Below are 17,319 nucleotides of genomic sequence, written 5' to 3'. Positions count from 1 at the left end.
AATAATCTTTGTTTTGTTTCAGGAGGCACAGCGAGCTCTGAAACTAACACTTTCCTTGATAATTTCTTTTTCTAATCTAACCTTCTGGAGGGCGGACCATAAATTCTCTAAGCTTTTAGGAACTAACAGTTTCCGCCCGTCTAGTAGAGAGAAGCGAGAGTGAAAAAAAAGGTGACTGACCGCCGTCAGTCACTGTGACAGCTGGATTTTCTCCGGGGAATCAAAAGCTGAAAACTGTGTCAGGTTTGGCCCCTTCACGCCAACGGGGAAACCTCACAGTGTGGAAAACTAACGCCTGGTTTATCCACCTTCAGAAACTCTCCAGACAGAAGTTTTATTTACAACCTGGGTTCCAGTTGAGGCCTTGTCTTCTGGTTACGGCTGACGTGGACGCTAAACGAGTCAAAGAGCACACCGGGGGTCCCCTGTTCGACGGTCTAAAGACAGATTCTCCAGCAGCGCCCCCATCTACCTGGCAGGTGACAGAACATCATCTCAAGGTAAAAAGCTGGCTGTGTGTGACGTCGAGGTCTGACCAAAGCTGAGCACAGAACGCTTAGCCCTCCTGGTTAAACCCACATTATTTAAGATAAAGTATAGAAAAGCTAACATCTTTCTTCCATCTTTTTTCTTAACCTCTTCCTTGCCAACTCCTAAGATAAACAGCCTCAAATGTCTGGTATTTAACATCTAATCTGACGTTTGTGTTTCTATTTAAGTGTGGTTAACAATTAAGAAGTTAAAAGCTTGTTATTGTTGGTCCCAAAACTTTTATAGGAAATTAATTGTTCACAATCAGGTGTACTCTTGTTAATTTTGTATGATTTGTAAAATAAATGATCGCATATTATGGTTCAAATCAACATTCATTGACTGAGAGTTACTTTTGTGTCCATTCATTTTTGCACTAAAAAAATGTTTAGCCAAAATAAAGAGATCCCTTGCTAATAAAGTTAATCTTATAACCCTGTTATAAGAAGTGTAAGTATAAACCCTTACAACAGTTTACATTTCAAGTGAAAAGTTTGTCAGTTCCATGTTTAAAAAAATTATTCAAGTGGAAAGTAATTCTTAAAATGCTGCTGCATATTTGATTTGTTACGGTCAGAGGGGCCGGTGGCCTAAGGAGCTTGTTCTAAATAAAATAAATGTGTTTTTAACGTCATTGTGTAATGTTTAAAGTCTAACACAGTAAATACTCTGTAACGGCAAGTACCTAAACTGAAGTACTCATACTTGTACTTGGTTTGGGAAAAATTGGTATTGGGATACCGCTACTAGGTAAAACGTACCCATATGTATTCAATTACAATGGAATACTATGTACTATGAACTTTCATTCCGGGTACTTATTTGATTCCTGGTACATACCAGGCCAAAAAAACAAAAACAACAAAAAACAAATAAAAAAACATGAATGGACCATGGGTCGATTAAAAAACACAATAGTACTTGATTTCTCTAGAGCTGGTATTACAGTATAACCAAATAAATCACTTTAGGTCACGCTGATCAGAATAAAGAGGGAGTTTGTGTTGCACTATTTTCTTCTAAAATACTAGTTTTGGTATTAAAATAAACATTTAAATTGAAAAATTTTCTGCATTGCTTTAACAAAATCTTCCCACTTTGTGACTTTTTTTCCTCCAGAAAATATGACTTTTCAAGGGCCAACAACTCAAAGCGGCTTTACAAGATTTCTTGTTCAAGCTTGTTTGAAACATTAATTTCCTCTCCTCTGTTTCCCATTTCCTTCCTCGGTAAAATAGCAGTTTCCACTGCGCCACAAGTTCACATTAGGAAGATGGGAAAAGACTGGTACCTGCAATTATCTCTGCTCACCCAGCCGTGGGTCAGAAGGTGCTGAGCAACAGCTGGTTCACTCTTTACCGTGACCACTCACACATACATACATGCTCCCGTACACCACCCTACTCCTCCTCCTCCAGTCTGCTATCCACCCATTCCTCACAATCACCTGCCAAGCAGCTTGATTAATAAGGCCAAAGTGAAGCAAACAGCAGGCACAGAGAGGAGAAAGGAAGAAAACAAGTGCAAAGAGCTGCAGGTACAAAGCAGCTTACAGCATGTGGCCATGTACAACACACTGAATATTATCATGCACAGCAGCAAAGTGGCTGGTCATACTGTAAATATGGAAAAGAAATACACTCAAAAATACTAAGAGGAGTCACAATCTTACGGTTGGGGCACATGATCTTCCTTCAAAGACGAACAGAGACAGCTCTCCAGGGGTCGGATTTATAAAACTGGCGTACGCACAATACGAGCCCAGAAACTTGCGTACGCCATTTTTTACGCCAAGTTTGTGATTTATAAAATCCAAACTTGACGTGAAAATGTGCGGTGCCTCACGCCAGCTCTGACCCATGCGTATACGCTCATTTTGGAGACGTGAAACTGTGACACAGATGGTGAAGTGAGGAATTAGAGCCACACTGTGTAATGATCACTGTCAGATAGTTTATTTACCTTCAGAATCAGACTTAAATAAAAGTTCCTGTGCGCAACTCCATTCATCTGCTTCCTCCTCAGAAGACCCTGACCCACAGACCCCTCGATAAGAACAGCAGGACTGCAAAAGCTTTGGATACACGGGCAGGGCGCATCCACCTCGCCAGTGTGAATGTTAAACCTTCACGTTTAAAGTGCGTGTTTGTCACGCGCGCGAGGGGATGCGTGTGTGCGTGTGTGCGCGTGCATGGGGGGTGGGTGTCTGCTGCGGATAGGGAGAAGACGAGGAGAAGAGCAGTGAACTTATTTCTAATTTTATCTGACTTATTTAATTTTATTTTTATTGTTTTCATCGTCCTGCAGGCTCTGAGGGAAAATTAATTTGAAGCTGAGTATTTTTTTTTATAAAAATTGTTAGATTACTCTAAAGCAAAATGAGGGGAAATCTGTGTCAGTTACAGACATTCTGTTCAGTGAGCAGCTGTCAACACCTCCAGACGCATGACAGAGCGTCTGAACCAATCACTTTTGTTGGCACCGATCAGCTGATTGATTTAAATACATCTTAACATTCATGAGGTACTTTACATTGACTGTTTATGGTTGAGTGTGGGCATGTAGAGGGTTGAACCTGAGGCGGGACCTCGTGCGCAAACTCTGACGTGCGGCTGTGATTTATAAAGGAAAGATGCGCAGAAATGTGCGTACGTACTATGGTCTCTTTTGATGTTACATCGCTCTTTACATGCGTTCCTGTTGATAAGGCAGTGGATGTGGTCTGTGCAAGATTAAAATCAGACACCACTCTCAGCAGCAGAACCACACTTTCCACAGAACAAGTGTGACAACTCCTCAAACTGTGCCTGGAGTCAACCTACTTCACATACGGGGGGCAATATTATAGGTAGAAACATGGGTGTGCCATGGGATCCCCAGTTTCTCCTATTGTTGCAAACCTGTACATGGAGAAAATGGAAAAGAGAGCCTTGATGTCCTTTTCAGGGGTGCCACCGAGCCATTGGTTCAGATATGTTGACGACACCTGGGTTAAAATTAAAGCCCAGGAAGTCCAACATTTCACAGATCACATCAACTCTGTGGATGAATATATAAAGTTCACACGAGAGGATGTAAAAAATGGCAGGTTGGCGTTCCTGGATTGCGATGTCTCGGTTTCGAATGGAGGACGGTTGGAAACTGGCGTATATCATAAGCCCACCCACACAGACCAATATTTGCGTTTTGACTCCCACCACTCACTGGAACACAAGTTAGGAGTGATCAGGACTCTGTACCACAGAGCAGACAGTGTCCCTACAAACCCAGGAGCCAGGCAGAAAGAGAAATCACACACACGACARGCCCTGGAGCAGTGTGGTTATCCTGACTGGACTTTCCTGAAAGCAGACAGGAAACACAGACAGGACTCCATGCAACCTTCAGGTGAAAATGAAGACCCCAAACCCAGACCCAAACCAGTGGTTATTCCGTATGTTGCGGGTGTTTTGGAGAAACTGAGACTTTTATTTTCTAAACATGATGTCCCAGTGGCTTTCAAACCCCAAAACACATTACGGCAAAGGCTGGTTCACCCCAAAGATCCGGTGCCCCGGCACAAACAGAGCAATGTTGTATATGCTGTTAAGTGCCAGGAGGACTGCGACCAGTTATACATCGGGGAAACAAAGCAGCCACTGTTCAAAAGAATGTCCCAACACAGACGAGCTACATCTAATGGCCAGAACTCTGCAGTTTTCACTCATTTACAGGCCAGCGGTCACTCTTTCAGAGATGAGGATGTTCTCATTCTTGGTAGAGAGGAACGTTGGTTTGAGAGAGGAGTAAAAGAAGCCATTTTTGTGAAGAAAGACCGTCCATCATTAAACAGAGGTGGAGGCCTCCGTTTTCAGTTGTCCCCCTCCAACAGCGCTGCTATTGCCAGTATCACTCCACCCCCTGTTAACAATAGGTGTTAATTAGGTGTCAACGATAGCCATGTGATGTGAGTATCAGTCACATGGAGGCAGTGCTTAAAAGCCTGAATTTTGCCTGAAACTCTCAGACTGAAGAAGTCTCTTGGAGAAGAGACGAAATGTTTCATTAGAGAAGAACCCGTCCAGAAGACCTATACAATTTTTTCTTTTTGTTTGTACATATGGTTTTATAAATCTGAATTTTTTTGGCGTACGCCATTTCCGCCTTTTGGCCGTACGTTCACTTTTAGTATGGTTTCCACGCAATCCTTTATAAATGAGACCCCAGATCTGAGGATTTGCTTACCTAAGTGAATTTCCAAATAGCGCTCGGCTTTCCATTTATTTAAACAACTGCAGTCATAGGAAAATTCTGGAGCTCTGTGAAGCTCATCTTCCTCTCTCGTGTCTCCATGACTGCTGAAGCAGTGGCTGGGTTTAAATAACTAGACTTATACAAACACTTCTGTGGACGGTGTGATGCAAAAAATTACTGTCAGGCCTTCTCAGTTTTTGCTCAGCAGCTACCATACGAGTGTAATGTTTTACATTTGCTGTGCCACAATATTTGTTAGTTTATATTAAACGGGTATGACATTGAAAACATGCCTTTGCTGTAGAGGTAAAAGAAAAAAACAAGATGTTTGAGTACAACAGATGATTAAATGTGGAGAGAAAATAAACTAATCAAGAAAAAAAGCATAAAAATTATGTTTCAAGATGGGGCTGGGGTATGATTTTCCTGTACAATCATACAGATTTCTGACTTGAAAAGATGGTGACTCTTTTGAGAAACATCTTAAGACATTTTTGTTGTTCACTGTTTTTTTTATTAGCTTTTCATTATATTCACACAATGTTTTTATTGGTTTTAGTTATTTTGCTCTCTGTTAATCACTTTATTATGTTCGCATCTGTGAAAGGTGCTACATAAATACTTACTAAATGATTTCATCTGCATTCACAAGCATAAAATAATTACTACAAAGCCTAAATCTACAGAGTCTTTGCAGTGACATTGGATAAAGAACAAAATTAATGGATGACCATGAGATGATACTGTAACTTGTGACCACAAGATGGTCGATGCATGGCCCTGTGATAACCCATGGCAGTGAGATAGTTAATGCATGGCCATGGACAAGTTTGAATTAATTTCATTTTCTTTTAATATAGGAATGAATGACATAATTTGGCCACTTGCAGTTAGGCATGGAGTAATTCTTAGCATTACATGTTGCAGTGATAAGACACAGATGAAAACTGGAGTTGTATTTGTCCAAAATGCTTTATTTTATTTGAAGCTCAACACTCAAAACAGGCTCCTCTCTCACCCCATGCCTGTGCTATGGAAAACGTCTGAGTTGTTACCTTCAAGAACACAGTGAAAAAATTTTATAGACACATACTTAGGGCATTCAATGTCATCACTTAAATCGCAGTACTATAAAAAAAAATGAACCGTTTCGAATGAACCATGGAAGTTTATTCTTTAGATTAAACATACACCAAAAATAAATAAATAATAATTAATTAATGTGGAGTACCTTTAAACAGTTTAACACAAATACAACGTCTGACTGAAACGATGTCTGCATCTCTCAAAAAGAAACATGGCTACTCAAAATCATGTGGCCACAATATAATTAATAGATATGAAATAAATATCTCATGGCCACACATTTTTTATCCAATGTCACTGAACCAGCTCTGTATAAATCTGTAAAATAAATTACAAAATGGAAGCCAAGGAAGTCCCCCTGTTTTGATTGGTTGTTCCCAAAGCCTGAGCAGGCACCCAAACACTAGCCTGCCTTAATGCTCACTTCCCCTACGATAAAATGTTTTTGAGTGGCTGGTCCTCAGACACAATGAAGCCACCTTTTAACCTTCTCTGGAGCCTCTGCAGCTGGCCACTTGTGGAAGTAATAGGAAACGAAGATGAAGCAACTTGTAGAGCAGAGGTGGTGGTTAGTGTCGAGAACACGAAAAAGTTCAACGTGCTTTTTCAGGAAAACAAACACCCGTAGCGCACGTCACCCTCGTGAACTGTGCTTGGGAAGACTAATAAGAATGKCTAAAAGAACCATTAAGGTTGCATTCCCCTCCTTGGAGACCATTTTCAAGGAGAAATGCAAGAACCTCAGTATTGTGAAAGGTCTCTCCCGCCCTGCCCATATGTTGTTCAACCTCTTACCATTTAGGATCACTCCATTAAATATAAAACACCCAAAATGCACAACAGTTTTATTCCACAGGCAATGAGGACACTTAATGCCCAGCAGCACTATGTGACAATGATTTGAAGTTTTAATGTGATTTACTTTATATTTTATATGCTCAATCTGTGATTTTATTGATTTTAGCTGTTAATTTCAGAGCAATGCTGTTGAATTGTATTGTTGGACATTTTTTACTGCCTTCACTGTGGAAACAAGTAATTTTTATGCTAATCTGGAATGACAATAAAGATACCATAAACCTTGAACCTTTGCTCTAATCTGAAGCTCTAGAATGTGGTTTCATTGGATGCTGAATTGGTTTACACACTTACGTCAGCGCAGAACAAAGTATAAACATAATTGTTTCCMAGAAAATAATAAATTCTCAAATATTTTAATGTTTCCACGAAAACGTAAGTTTGCAACATGCTTTTACATATTTACATGTTTCTTGTTAAAGAAATGGAGGCCAACCCTACCCAAATTTCCCAAAGGCGCAACTTTGTGCGCAGCCCTAAATGCAATGATGCATTAATGGTTTACCAGGAATGCTTTCAAGGAATTTCAATAAACTCAATAAAGTATCAATAAAAGTCCTATACAATGGTTACAAGGTAGCTACTCATCTTTTGTATGTCTTGAAAACTTCCTGTGATTGTTGAGTGTCACATGGGCATTGCAGAATTTCTGTTTCATAAAAATGTTTATTGGAGTCATCAACACTTTCTTTTACATAAAAAGATGAACTGAAGAACCAATAAAGTTACTTTTTCTTTACTGTTATTTTTGTGAAGCACATTTACAGTCACGTTGTACACTGTAAAAACAAAAAACCTAAGCAATATAGGCTACTTTATTTTATCACCAAGCCTGCAATCAAGTGACACTGCTACTTACAGTATATTTTATGTTTTGTGCAATCAAACGATTTCCACATACAATGTGCTATTTTATTGATTTGTATTGTAAAAGGTTTAGATAAATTGGAAATATGTCATGACAAATGGAGTTTAAATGAAAATTCAACTCTGGAAGACTGATGGCCTCACCTGCTCCTGCTGACACTCCACGTCTCAAGCTCAGCTGCATCCAATCATCGCAATCCCAGCCACATCCAATCAGCTCCTGTTTGCCAGTGCATAAAAACCAGTCAGCTCGGTCGCCCCGTCTGCATGCCAGCTGACCGTCAACCTGCCACCACCCCTCATCTTCTGAAGAGGGTGCACCTGATCCAGTTCTTCATGTCTCTTTCCAGTCCTCCAGCCCAGCTGGTTGAGGCAGAAGGCCGCCTGTCCGGAGCCTGGTTCTGTCGGAGGTTTCTTCCTGTTATCAGGGAGTTTTTCCTCTCCACCGTCGCTCAGGATGAGAGTCTGTGATAGTGGTTCAACACTGCTGGCTTCCTCTTTATAAAATTCTCTTTATTTTTCTTTTTCATGACCTCCACCACCAGTGTCAGGTCCCGGGGGGATCAAATCTCCCACTCCTAACTCAAAGCATCTCGTATGAGATTACAGCTTCACTCAGCGCTCTCGTCCTCTGCCGGGGTCCGAGCGCCAAACTCTAATGCTGTTTATGTCATAACGTTGTTGGTCCAGTCATGTCAATAAACCTCCTAATTTCAACCTGCCTCATGTGAGTCTTTCCAGGTTTAACTGTTTATTATTATTATTATTGGTTACATATACTTTTAAAAAATATTGAACTTTATTTTAAAGAAATTTCCAGAGAAACAAACTGAGCTCTTCAAATCTTTTTTAAAACATTGTTCTCTTTAAAATCTGTTTCAACACACTTGTTTGCTTTTACTTACTATTCAGCTTCTTTAATGTTCTAGCTACAATTTTTCTAATTTTAGCTCGTTTTCATTTTAGTTTAAATATCTATTTTGTTAGTTGTAGCTACTGTTTTGGTCATTTTATCTTTGGGTTTTTTTTTTTTCGTTATTGCTTTTAGCTTATGTTCTGCTTGTGCTGCGTTTTAACTTGTATAGCAAATTACCTCAGTCGTTTAGCATTCACAATGCCATTCTTTCTAATTGTGTAACACGTGTGTGTGTGTGTGTGTGTGTGTGTTAGGTCTATATCCAGTCTGGATTTTGATGGAAAATGTTTGACAGAAAAAGGAAAGATTACCATTCTTTTATGGTCAAGTAAAAGAGCTTTAAATGTAATAATCTGTAAAACTGTAGCTTTAATGAATCTGATCTGAAGTTGATGACTGATCACTGTTATACAAGAATCTACGAATGAATGATTTTATTTCACAAAAACAAAAAAACTTTAACCCTATATGAGCAAATAGGTACAGGCAGAAGCCAATGGCTTGTTACGCCTCACCTTACAATTCATAATGGATTCCCCAAAACAAAATACACAAAAAAAAAAAAAAAACACGTACACAAAACACAAATCATTAACACCATTTTTATCAACAATATCATTATTGTCTGTACATGCAAAAAATATGTTTTTATATTACCACCACTGTCATCACAACTGATTACAAACCATAACTCAATTAATTTACTTTTTAAACTTCAAGAGAGTCACTAATCTTAATTTCATCACTTAAATTATTCCACAATTTAACACCCAATGAAACACATCTGTATTTGATATTTGTTCTACTTTATGTACTTCAAAAATAAAGAACCCCCTTAAATTATAATTATTTTCCCCCGTAACTTAAAAAAATCTTTGAATACCATCAGGAAGACTATTTATTCTTACTTGATATAGTATCTACAGTGTTCTTAAATACACTATATCACTAAATTTCAAAGCAGAGGACTTTAAGAATAGTGGATTTGCGGAATCAAAAAACCCAGCATCTAATTACTCTTTTTTGAAGTTTAACTATTGGATCTATATTGGTTTTATAAACATTACCCCAACCCTGTACACAATAGGACACATATGGCACTACAAGTGAAAAATAAAGTGTACGTAGACAACTTCTATTTAACAATTCTTTGGTTTTAAAAATAATTGCAGCTGATTTTGATATTTTTTTGTCTGATATACTCTAAATGTGACTTTCAAGATAGTTCTAGGTTCAAAATGGGAAAAAAAAAGTTTTAAAAAGGCCTTTTTAATAATGTTTTGTGTATTTAACACTGTTACTGCCTTTTTAATAATAATGTTTTGTGTATTTAATGCTGCTACTGTAAATCTTGAAAGAAAGACAAACTCTGTCTTGCTTAAACCTAAAGTCAACAGCAGGAACTGCAGTCTGACTTGGCAGTTTGAATCAGAAATGAAATCAGCAGCACAGAAAAAGTCACGTTAGCCCTCTAACTTCCTTCCCCTCGGGAGAAAAAAAGTCTGCTTTATAATTAAAAAATGGATTTTTCTTGTTGACTTTTATTCGTATTAAAATGTATTGATAAACGACACAATGAACCTTAAAAAATTGAGTAAAGACAGTATATAGCTGACTGAGCAGTTCATTGTATTGCATGCACAGTAATTATCTCCATAACTTCAGATATTGGTTTTACATCATAGTTTATTGTGTATTTGACCTTTCTCTTGCAGAAATACTCATTCTATATAAATCAACCTGAACTATTTTTCTCACTCTTTTAGACTGTAAGAGGTGGATAAGTCCATCTGACAAGGCAGGACTCCAGAAAATACTGTAAATAAAAAAATAACAATCAATAAACTGAGGAATAAAATTGTTTGTTTTATTACAGCATCATCATAATGCTGTAAAAAAATGTTGCTCCAACAGGGTTCTACAGTTTAAGGAAAGTTAAATTTAAGACTTTTTAAGACTTTTTAATGCCAAGTGTAATCAAATTCAAGACCAATTTCACAATTAACACAAATGAAATAATAATAATAATAATAAAACTGTGGCAGAAATTCATGAATCAAAGTATTTTCGGTTGAATTATTTAAATATTGCTAAGAGACCAATTGTTTTAATCCGTATCTAACTGCTATTTTGTCAAATATACCTAAAAAAAACTTCTTAGTTTCCTCTAATGACCCAAAATTTAGAGTTTTAGGACCCACAGTGGGTTCTCAACCCTAGCTTGCTGTAGATGAAACCTTAAAGTGCATGTCATGTAAAATGTTTGTACAAAATATGAATGCAGTTTTGGAAAGACAACATTACTAACATATTACAAAACAAATTTCACATTGCTCAGATGGACAGTTGTTGACATATTTGCATGTGAAATAACAGGAAGCGGTGTCAAAAGGGAATGTTTGAATGTGAATATTTCAAAAATAAATAAATGTTACCAATTATTTTAATATTTGATACGAATTACAGTCATCCTGCTTACAATGTGTTAACATTTTTAAGCCTTCTGATTTAAGACATTTTAAGGCTAATTAAGGCCTTATTTTTGGATCGATGAATTCAAGGCCTTTTAAGACTTTTTTAAGGATCCGCAGGAACCCTGTGTTCAAAGATGAAATTATTTACCTTGACTCAAAATAGAAAAACAACAAAGTTCTAACATGTTTGACCAAAATTTGATGAAAAGATTTGAATTGGATTTAAATTTTGGATGTCAATATATGAAAAAAAAACAAACACCTAAAGCCCTAACACCAGCATAACATTTTTTTGTAAAATCTAAAGTAGTGTAATGAAAGATTAAAATGTTTATAAAGCCAGACTGATTCTACATAACTTTTAAAAATGAGTCCTGTATCATGCACTCTACCTCTTCCACCAAGAGTCCGTAATCTGCTGGACAAACTGTGTGTCCTGTCCTGCTTCTCTCCTTCACATATCTCACCATCTCTCTGTGCACTCCTGGTCTGGACGCAGTGGTCTCCAGCTCCTCCAGCTGCTTCAGGGGATCCTGGGAACGTTCTTGAATTTTCAAAGCTTTAAACACTGCAGGAGCAAACTTCCCGTAGTGAGCGGTGGAGCAAAGCACCACGGGACACGAGCCATCCTGCAGCCGATCGGCCACGCGCTTTGCCACAGCGGTGTGTGTGTCCATGAGGTAGCCTGTCTGTGTGTGAACACTGTGGATCGTGGCCAAGCAGTCATCCTCGGAGCACCAGCCAGCCTGCACTTCCTGTTGCATCCTGCCAAGGAGACGCTTAGGAAGCTGAAAGTGTTTCTGCGTGTCCAGGCGTGTGAACAAGTCGTTGACAAGTCGGCTGTTTCCGTCTGAGACGTGATAAATAAACCTCTCGAGGTTGGAGGACGTGAGGATATCCATCGCTGGGGAGTAGGAGGACAGGAGAGGCCGTCCACGTAGATCATACTCGCCCGTGGTGATAAAGTCGGCGATGATTCGGTTGTGGTTGGATGCGCAGAGGACTCTTCTTATGGGGATGCCCATTTGCTTGGCGTACAATGCCGACATGGCATTGCCAAAGTTGCCAGTAGGAATACAAACGTCAACGGGCTCGCCGAACTCGATGATGCCGTCACTGCACAGATCGAGATAGGCAGAGGAATGGTAGACAACCTACAGGAGTCGCAAAATAAAAATTATAACTCATTGAGTTCACATTTCAAACTTTTTTATTGAAACCACATTTCATCTTGCTCAATAGTTATATTTTAAAGATTTTACTGACATGTATAGCAGGACAGATAAACTGTAATATATATGTTCTTAGACATATACTTTAGTTATAGAATGGTGCTGAACTGGGACTATAAATGCATGACTAGTTTTTAAAACGTTATTTATTTAGATGCAAAATGTGATTTTTACAAAACTTGAGATGTTTTGAAGTCCACTGCGTCCTTCCAAGMAGAAAATTATGGGATAAATCTTGTGCCAGCAGGAACTGAATTTGAATTGCTCAGATTGAATCTGAATGTGCATAATTAGAAATTGAATGCATTGATTTGAAAATTAATTTCACTAAATTGAAACTGAATTTAATGATTTGAAACTGAATTTTAAGTTTTGTATCTGAATTAATTTGCTTCGAAATTGTATTTTGTTCTATTAAAAATTCAGTTTGACTACTTTCACTTTCAGTTCCATAATTCAGATTTTTGTGTCACATCCTGGTCCTTGAGAAAGCCAGGCAGAGTAATCAAACACAGATCCACAGATTTATGTTTCACTTTGGTGACGTTTCCCTCCTGTAATGTAACAGAGTTGATACAATCCACCATAAAAGTGAAAAAAAATAGACAGTTATTTTATTGCAGTGATTTATTTTACCTATATGTAGAAAATGTTACATCACATCATGGATCACATATTGATCAGATGCTGCTGCTGACTGATCCATGATGGGATGTAAAAGTAACATTTTCTAAAAATAAAAGTAAAATAAATCATTGCAATAAAATAACTGTCTGTTTTTGTCACTTTTACAGTGGATTACATCAACTCTGTTACATTACAGGAGGGAAACTTCACCAAAGTGAAACATAAATCTGTGGATCTGTGTTTGAATACTCTGGTTGGCTTTCTCAAGGACCAGGATGTGACACAAAAATCTGAATTATGGAACTGAAAGTGAAAGAAGTCAAACTGAATTATAATAAATCAACATACAGTTTCAAAGCAAATTAATTCAAATTGAAAACTTTAAATTCTGTTTCAAATCATTAAATTCAGTTTCAATTTAGTGATTTTTTTTCAAACAAATTCATTCAATTTCAAATTATGCACATTCAGATTCAATCTGAGCAATTCAAATTCACTTCCTGCTGGCACAAGATTTTTACCATAAAAAAAGGAACTTTAATGAGTATATTATGAAATGTGTAATTTGACTTTATACATTAAATCAAATAACTATGACATTTTTCAATTCAATTCAGTTTATTTATTTAGCGCCAAGTCACAACATGCGTTGTCTCAGGGATCTGTACATGAAAAAAAGAACAATCTAAAGAAGAAACCAGCAGATTGTGTTGAATCACTTCATCACAGTCTCCCATCCTGAGCAAACGGTGGAGAGGAAAAACTCCCTGCTAATCAGGAAGAAACCTCCAGCAGAACGAGGCTCAGGACAGGCGGCCATCTGCCTCGACTGGCAGTGTTGGGGGACAGGAATTTTTGATTTTATAAAATCAGTTTGTGATTTACAACAGTTTGCTGTCTTTATATATGCCAAGAAATTTAATTTCATACACACTATTTGAACTTAGTTTATCAAACGTTTAGTTAAGTTACTTTAAAAAAAGATTACCAAAAATTATATATTCACTTAGATTTAGAGTCAGTTTATTAGCCTCAAATAAAGTCTCTAACTACTTTGGCTCTTATTCTGTTATATTCAAAAGTCATTCTATGACTTTTATAAAACAAAAAATGTTTGTTTAATTTTAATAACATTTTATTTGCATACTGAAATATCAGTGGTCCCAGTACTTTACCTTGGGGAACCCCAAATCCAATTATTAATTATTGTAATTCTATTTTTAATACATCATTTAGAAATTTTTAAAATGCTACTCACAAAACAAACACAGAAGACTTCTCGTAATAGTTTTGCAAATTATGGTTGTATTTTCCTCATAACAGGGTTTTAGATTACTTGACTTCATATTTAGTTAACATTTTGCTTGTTCCTTTGTACACAAAAAAAAAAACACTTGTGCTTGTGTTGTCGAGACGAACACTGGAAAATTGTAGTAATTCTCATGATATGCCTGCTCACGACGTATAAAAATGAAAATTCTAGCAAGGTTTAAAAAATGTGATTTTCATTAAAGAGTATGCCCACATTTTTTTCTGATTTAGCATTCCTTCCCGTTAGCAGCACGAGCAGGTTTTTATTAACCCACCTGTGGCAACAGCCGTGCCCAGTTGATGGAGTTGAAGGTGCTGAGGACGGTGCCGTACTCGACAGCGAGATGCCCGGTGAGCACCGACTCCCCAAACATCCTTTTTATGGTTTTCTGACAGAAGTCAAAGTCCGACAACACACCGACTGCCCTGACATTGCCTTCCCTGTAGCTTGTTATGAGCAGCTTCTGGATCTCACTCACTCCTTCCTCTGGAAAAAACACCAGCACCCCAGTCCGGTTTCTGTCGGCGCCACTCAGCCGACTGAAGCCACTGAGCACAGCACTGCCGGTGTCCCCTGAAGTGGCAACGAGGACGAGGAAGTTGCACATTAGAGGGAGGCAGTGGGCAAAGAGCTGAGGCGTTAGCTGTAAGGCAAGGTCTTTGAACGAGGCAGTGGGACCGTGAAAAAGTTCCTGGACAAACAGATTGTGGATAAGATGTTTCACCGGTGCAACTTTCTCACTAGAAAAGTTGGAGCTGTATGCTTTAAAGATCATTGTTCTGAGGTCCAAAGCAGAGACATCCGATGGGTGGATGCATTTTTCTAGTAAAACCGACGCTCGCTCTGGATACGACATGGAAACTAGTCTAAGCCACTCACTTTTACCCATTTTTGGAAAGCCATTCTTAGGAACATAGAGGCCTCCGTCTGCAGCAGGACCTTCCACGATCACATCACTGAAGCATGATTTCTGATTGGGAAATTTTGCTCGGTCACATCTAGTGGACAAATACGTTTCCTCGTTGTGTTTCTGGTATCGCTCCACACACAGCAGCACCTTCTCCACCACGTCTTCCACGGTGTCCCCTGCTCCACAAAACACGCGCACGTCGAGCCACTTCTCGTAAAACTGCTTCCTGTAACGCAAAATGTCTTTTATGGGAAACCCTGCTTCATGGCCGACGATCCTGTCCACCTTCATTCTGTTGAGCCTCTCGATGATGTCCTCGATGTCCACGTCCAAATAAACGACGAGTCCCGTCTGCGAGACGTGCCGCATGGCTTCAGCGTGAAGCGGGTTGGACCCGGTCAGAGACACGACACACCCAGAGGCAGAAAAGCTACACAAAGCCTGGCCCTCTTCCTCCAAGAAGCGCTCTTCACCCACTGATGCCAGTTTGGCAGCCACTGGCATCTTCCACGCCGTCTCCAAGACGTCATCGTCAATGTCGATGACGGGCAGTCCCAGCTTCTGAGCCACTATCTTTCCAACTGTTGTCTTTCCTGCTCCAGGGAGGCCCATTAAAAGGAGGTTTTTGTCCCCCAGGTGACAAGTTTTGGTGGAAAGCCATGATTTGGATGTTGAAAGTGGGACTAGGCATCTTCTGACAGCTCTTATTGCAAGCTGGCTTGCAGACAGTAAACCCATTCAGGAACTAAAGAAAAAGAAAAAATAAAGAGAGAATAAATCTACTTAGAAATGGTGCAAATCAAAACGGTAATCCAGATACAAAAAGTTGCATGCATTCAAAAGTACATATAAACATAAAATAAAATAAAAACAATTCAGCACAACTCTGTGTAAAAAGCATTGGTCATTCTTCTTTGTTTCATAGTTTATCTGTAAAAGATCTTGGTTGGTGGTTTTAATTTCCCAGTCTTTTAAAACAGTGGTTCCCAAACGTTTTATCTTCTGACCCACAAAATATTCATGGCAAAAACTTGTGACCCCAAATATTACTGGTCTGAGTATACAAACTTTGTTAATAACCCTAAAAACAAAGGCCACACAGATATAAATACTCATTTATACTTATTTTGTGTTTTTGTAATAATTATAGGGACAATATTACATCACCAATTATTTTATTACCCTTTAAATTGATTTCTGAATTTAAAACACTTTGTTCTTCGGACTGTTATTGCACAACGCTGCAAGAGGTTGCAAAACATTTTACAGTGCACGCTTAATAAGCTAGTACCTAGCCACCATAAAAATCGTAAATTTATAGATTTAATCACTCACGTAAGTAGGTGGTTTCCCGTTCTTTGACTTGGATAATAAACTGAATGGTTCAGTCTATGTGTTGTTTACTTCATTATTACAACAACGCTTTCCACAAGGAAGCCGTCACAGTATTCACTACGGGTAGTCTATAAGGACAAACTTAATCGTTTCGCGAGTCGCGACAAGCAACACAAAACATAAAAACACTATAATTCCTCTAAGTAAAAATTTAAACAAAATCACGCATTGTTGGCCTATGATTTCATGTCGATAAAGGTTTGAAAACGCAATAATTTGCACTTTTTTTTAGCACAAAAAAACCTGAAAGATTCTGTGTTAGTTTCAAGTGCACGTTTACAAGCTCGGAATTTGCAGCTCTCAATGTCCAAGACTCGTTCGTTTGATTTACTTTAAAAGTAGTAGTTCACATAAAGACCGTAATGCAATAAAACTTTCAAAGAGAGCAAAGTGCAAAGACTAAAGTACATTTTAACCCGTTTTTGATCACAAAATAATACTTCTTTGATTATACCGAACTTTTTACCAACATTACAAATGCCACATACTGTGGCGTTTCTGGTTGCCCAGCAACTAGACAACCTTCGCGTGGTGGTACAATTTTTTTGCTCGGCCACTGAAGTGAAGGAGTATTTTTTTTAATCCTTTAATTCATCGTGTCAAGTTATTCAATATGTCTGAACTAGTTAATACGCAAGAAGGYGTCTACGACAATCTTATTCGAGAGGAGGACAGAGTTAAAAAACCACCAAGGTTAGTTTCACTTCACGTAGGCCAGAGTCACGTTAAAAGAAGTATGATATATTGATAAAATGTTTATGTTAACATGACAGTAATCATTTTTAACTGTAAATATTTAACAGAAACTCCCATTTTCTTATAAATAAAAGGATTTTTAAATATTAAGTATTGTCATTAGGAAAGCTATTAGTTACAAC

At 38.2% G+C, this 17,319-nt stretch overlaps 2 protein-coding genes across 2 annotated transcripts in view; one reads left to right on the top strand and one right to left on the bottom strand.

The window, feature by feature from the left end:
* Positions 1-11,010: 11,010 nt before the first annotated feature.
* Positions 11,011-16,478, bottom strand: thnsl1 (threonine synthase like 1). Its single transcript, XM_014005390.1, has 3 exons — positions 16,382-16,478; positions 14,411-15,791; positions 11,011-12,119 (listed from the first exon to the last, which is right to left on the bottom strand). Exons 2-3 carry the CDS (start codon positions 15,782-15,784, stop codon positions 11,316-11,318), a joined length of 2,178 nt encoding a protein of 725 aa, XP_013860844.1. The 5' UTR covers positions 15,785-15,791; positions 16,382-16,478; the 3' UTR covers positions 11,011-11,315.
* A 495-nt stretch (positions 16,479-16,973) lies between these two features.
* Positions 16,974-17,319, top strand: part of enkur (enkurin, TRPC channel interacting protein) — a 2,135-nt gene continuing 1,789 nt past the window's right edge. The window contains exon 1 of the mRNA XM_014005354.1: positions 16,974-17,134. Within this exon, the coding sequence (XP_013860808.1) occupies positions 17,055-17,134 (80 nt within the window). The 5' untranslated portion in view covers positions 16,974-17,054. The remainder of the gene's footprint in view (positions 17,135-17,319) is intronic.

This window comes from Austrofundulus limnaeus, unplaced genomic scaffold (genome assembly GCF_001266775.1).
Source record: "Austrofundulus limnaeus strain Quisiro unplaced genomic scaffold, Austrofundulus_limnaeus-1.0 Scaffold30, whole genome shotgun sequence".
Taxonomy (NCBI): domain Eukaryota; kingdom Metazoa; phylum Chordata; class Actinopteri; order Cyprinodontiformes; family Rivulidae; genus Austrofundulus; species Austrofundulus limnaeus.
The sequence above is the reverse complement of the archived record's forward strand: the minus strand, read 5'-3'. Positions and strand labels throughout refer to the sequence as shown.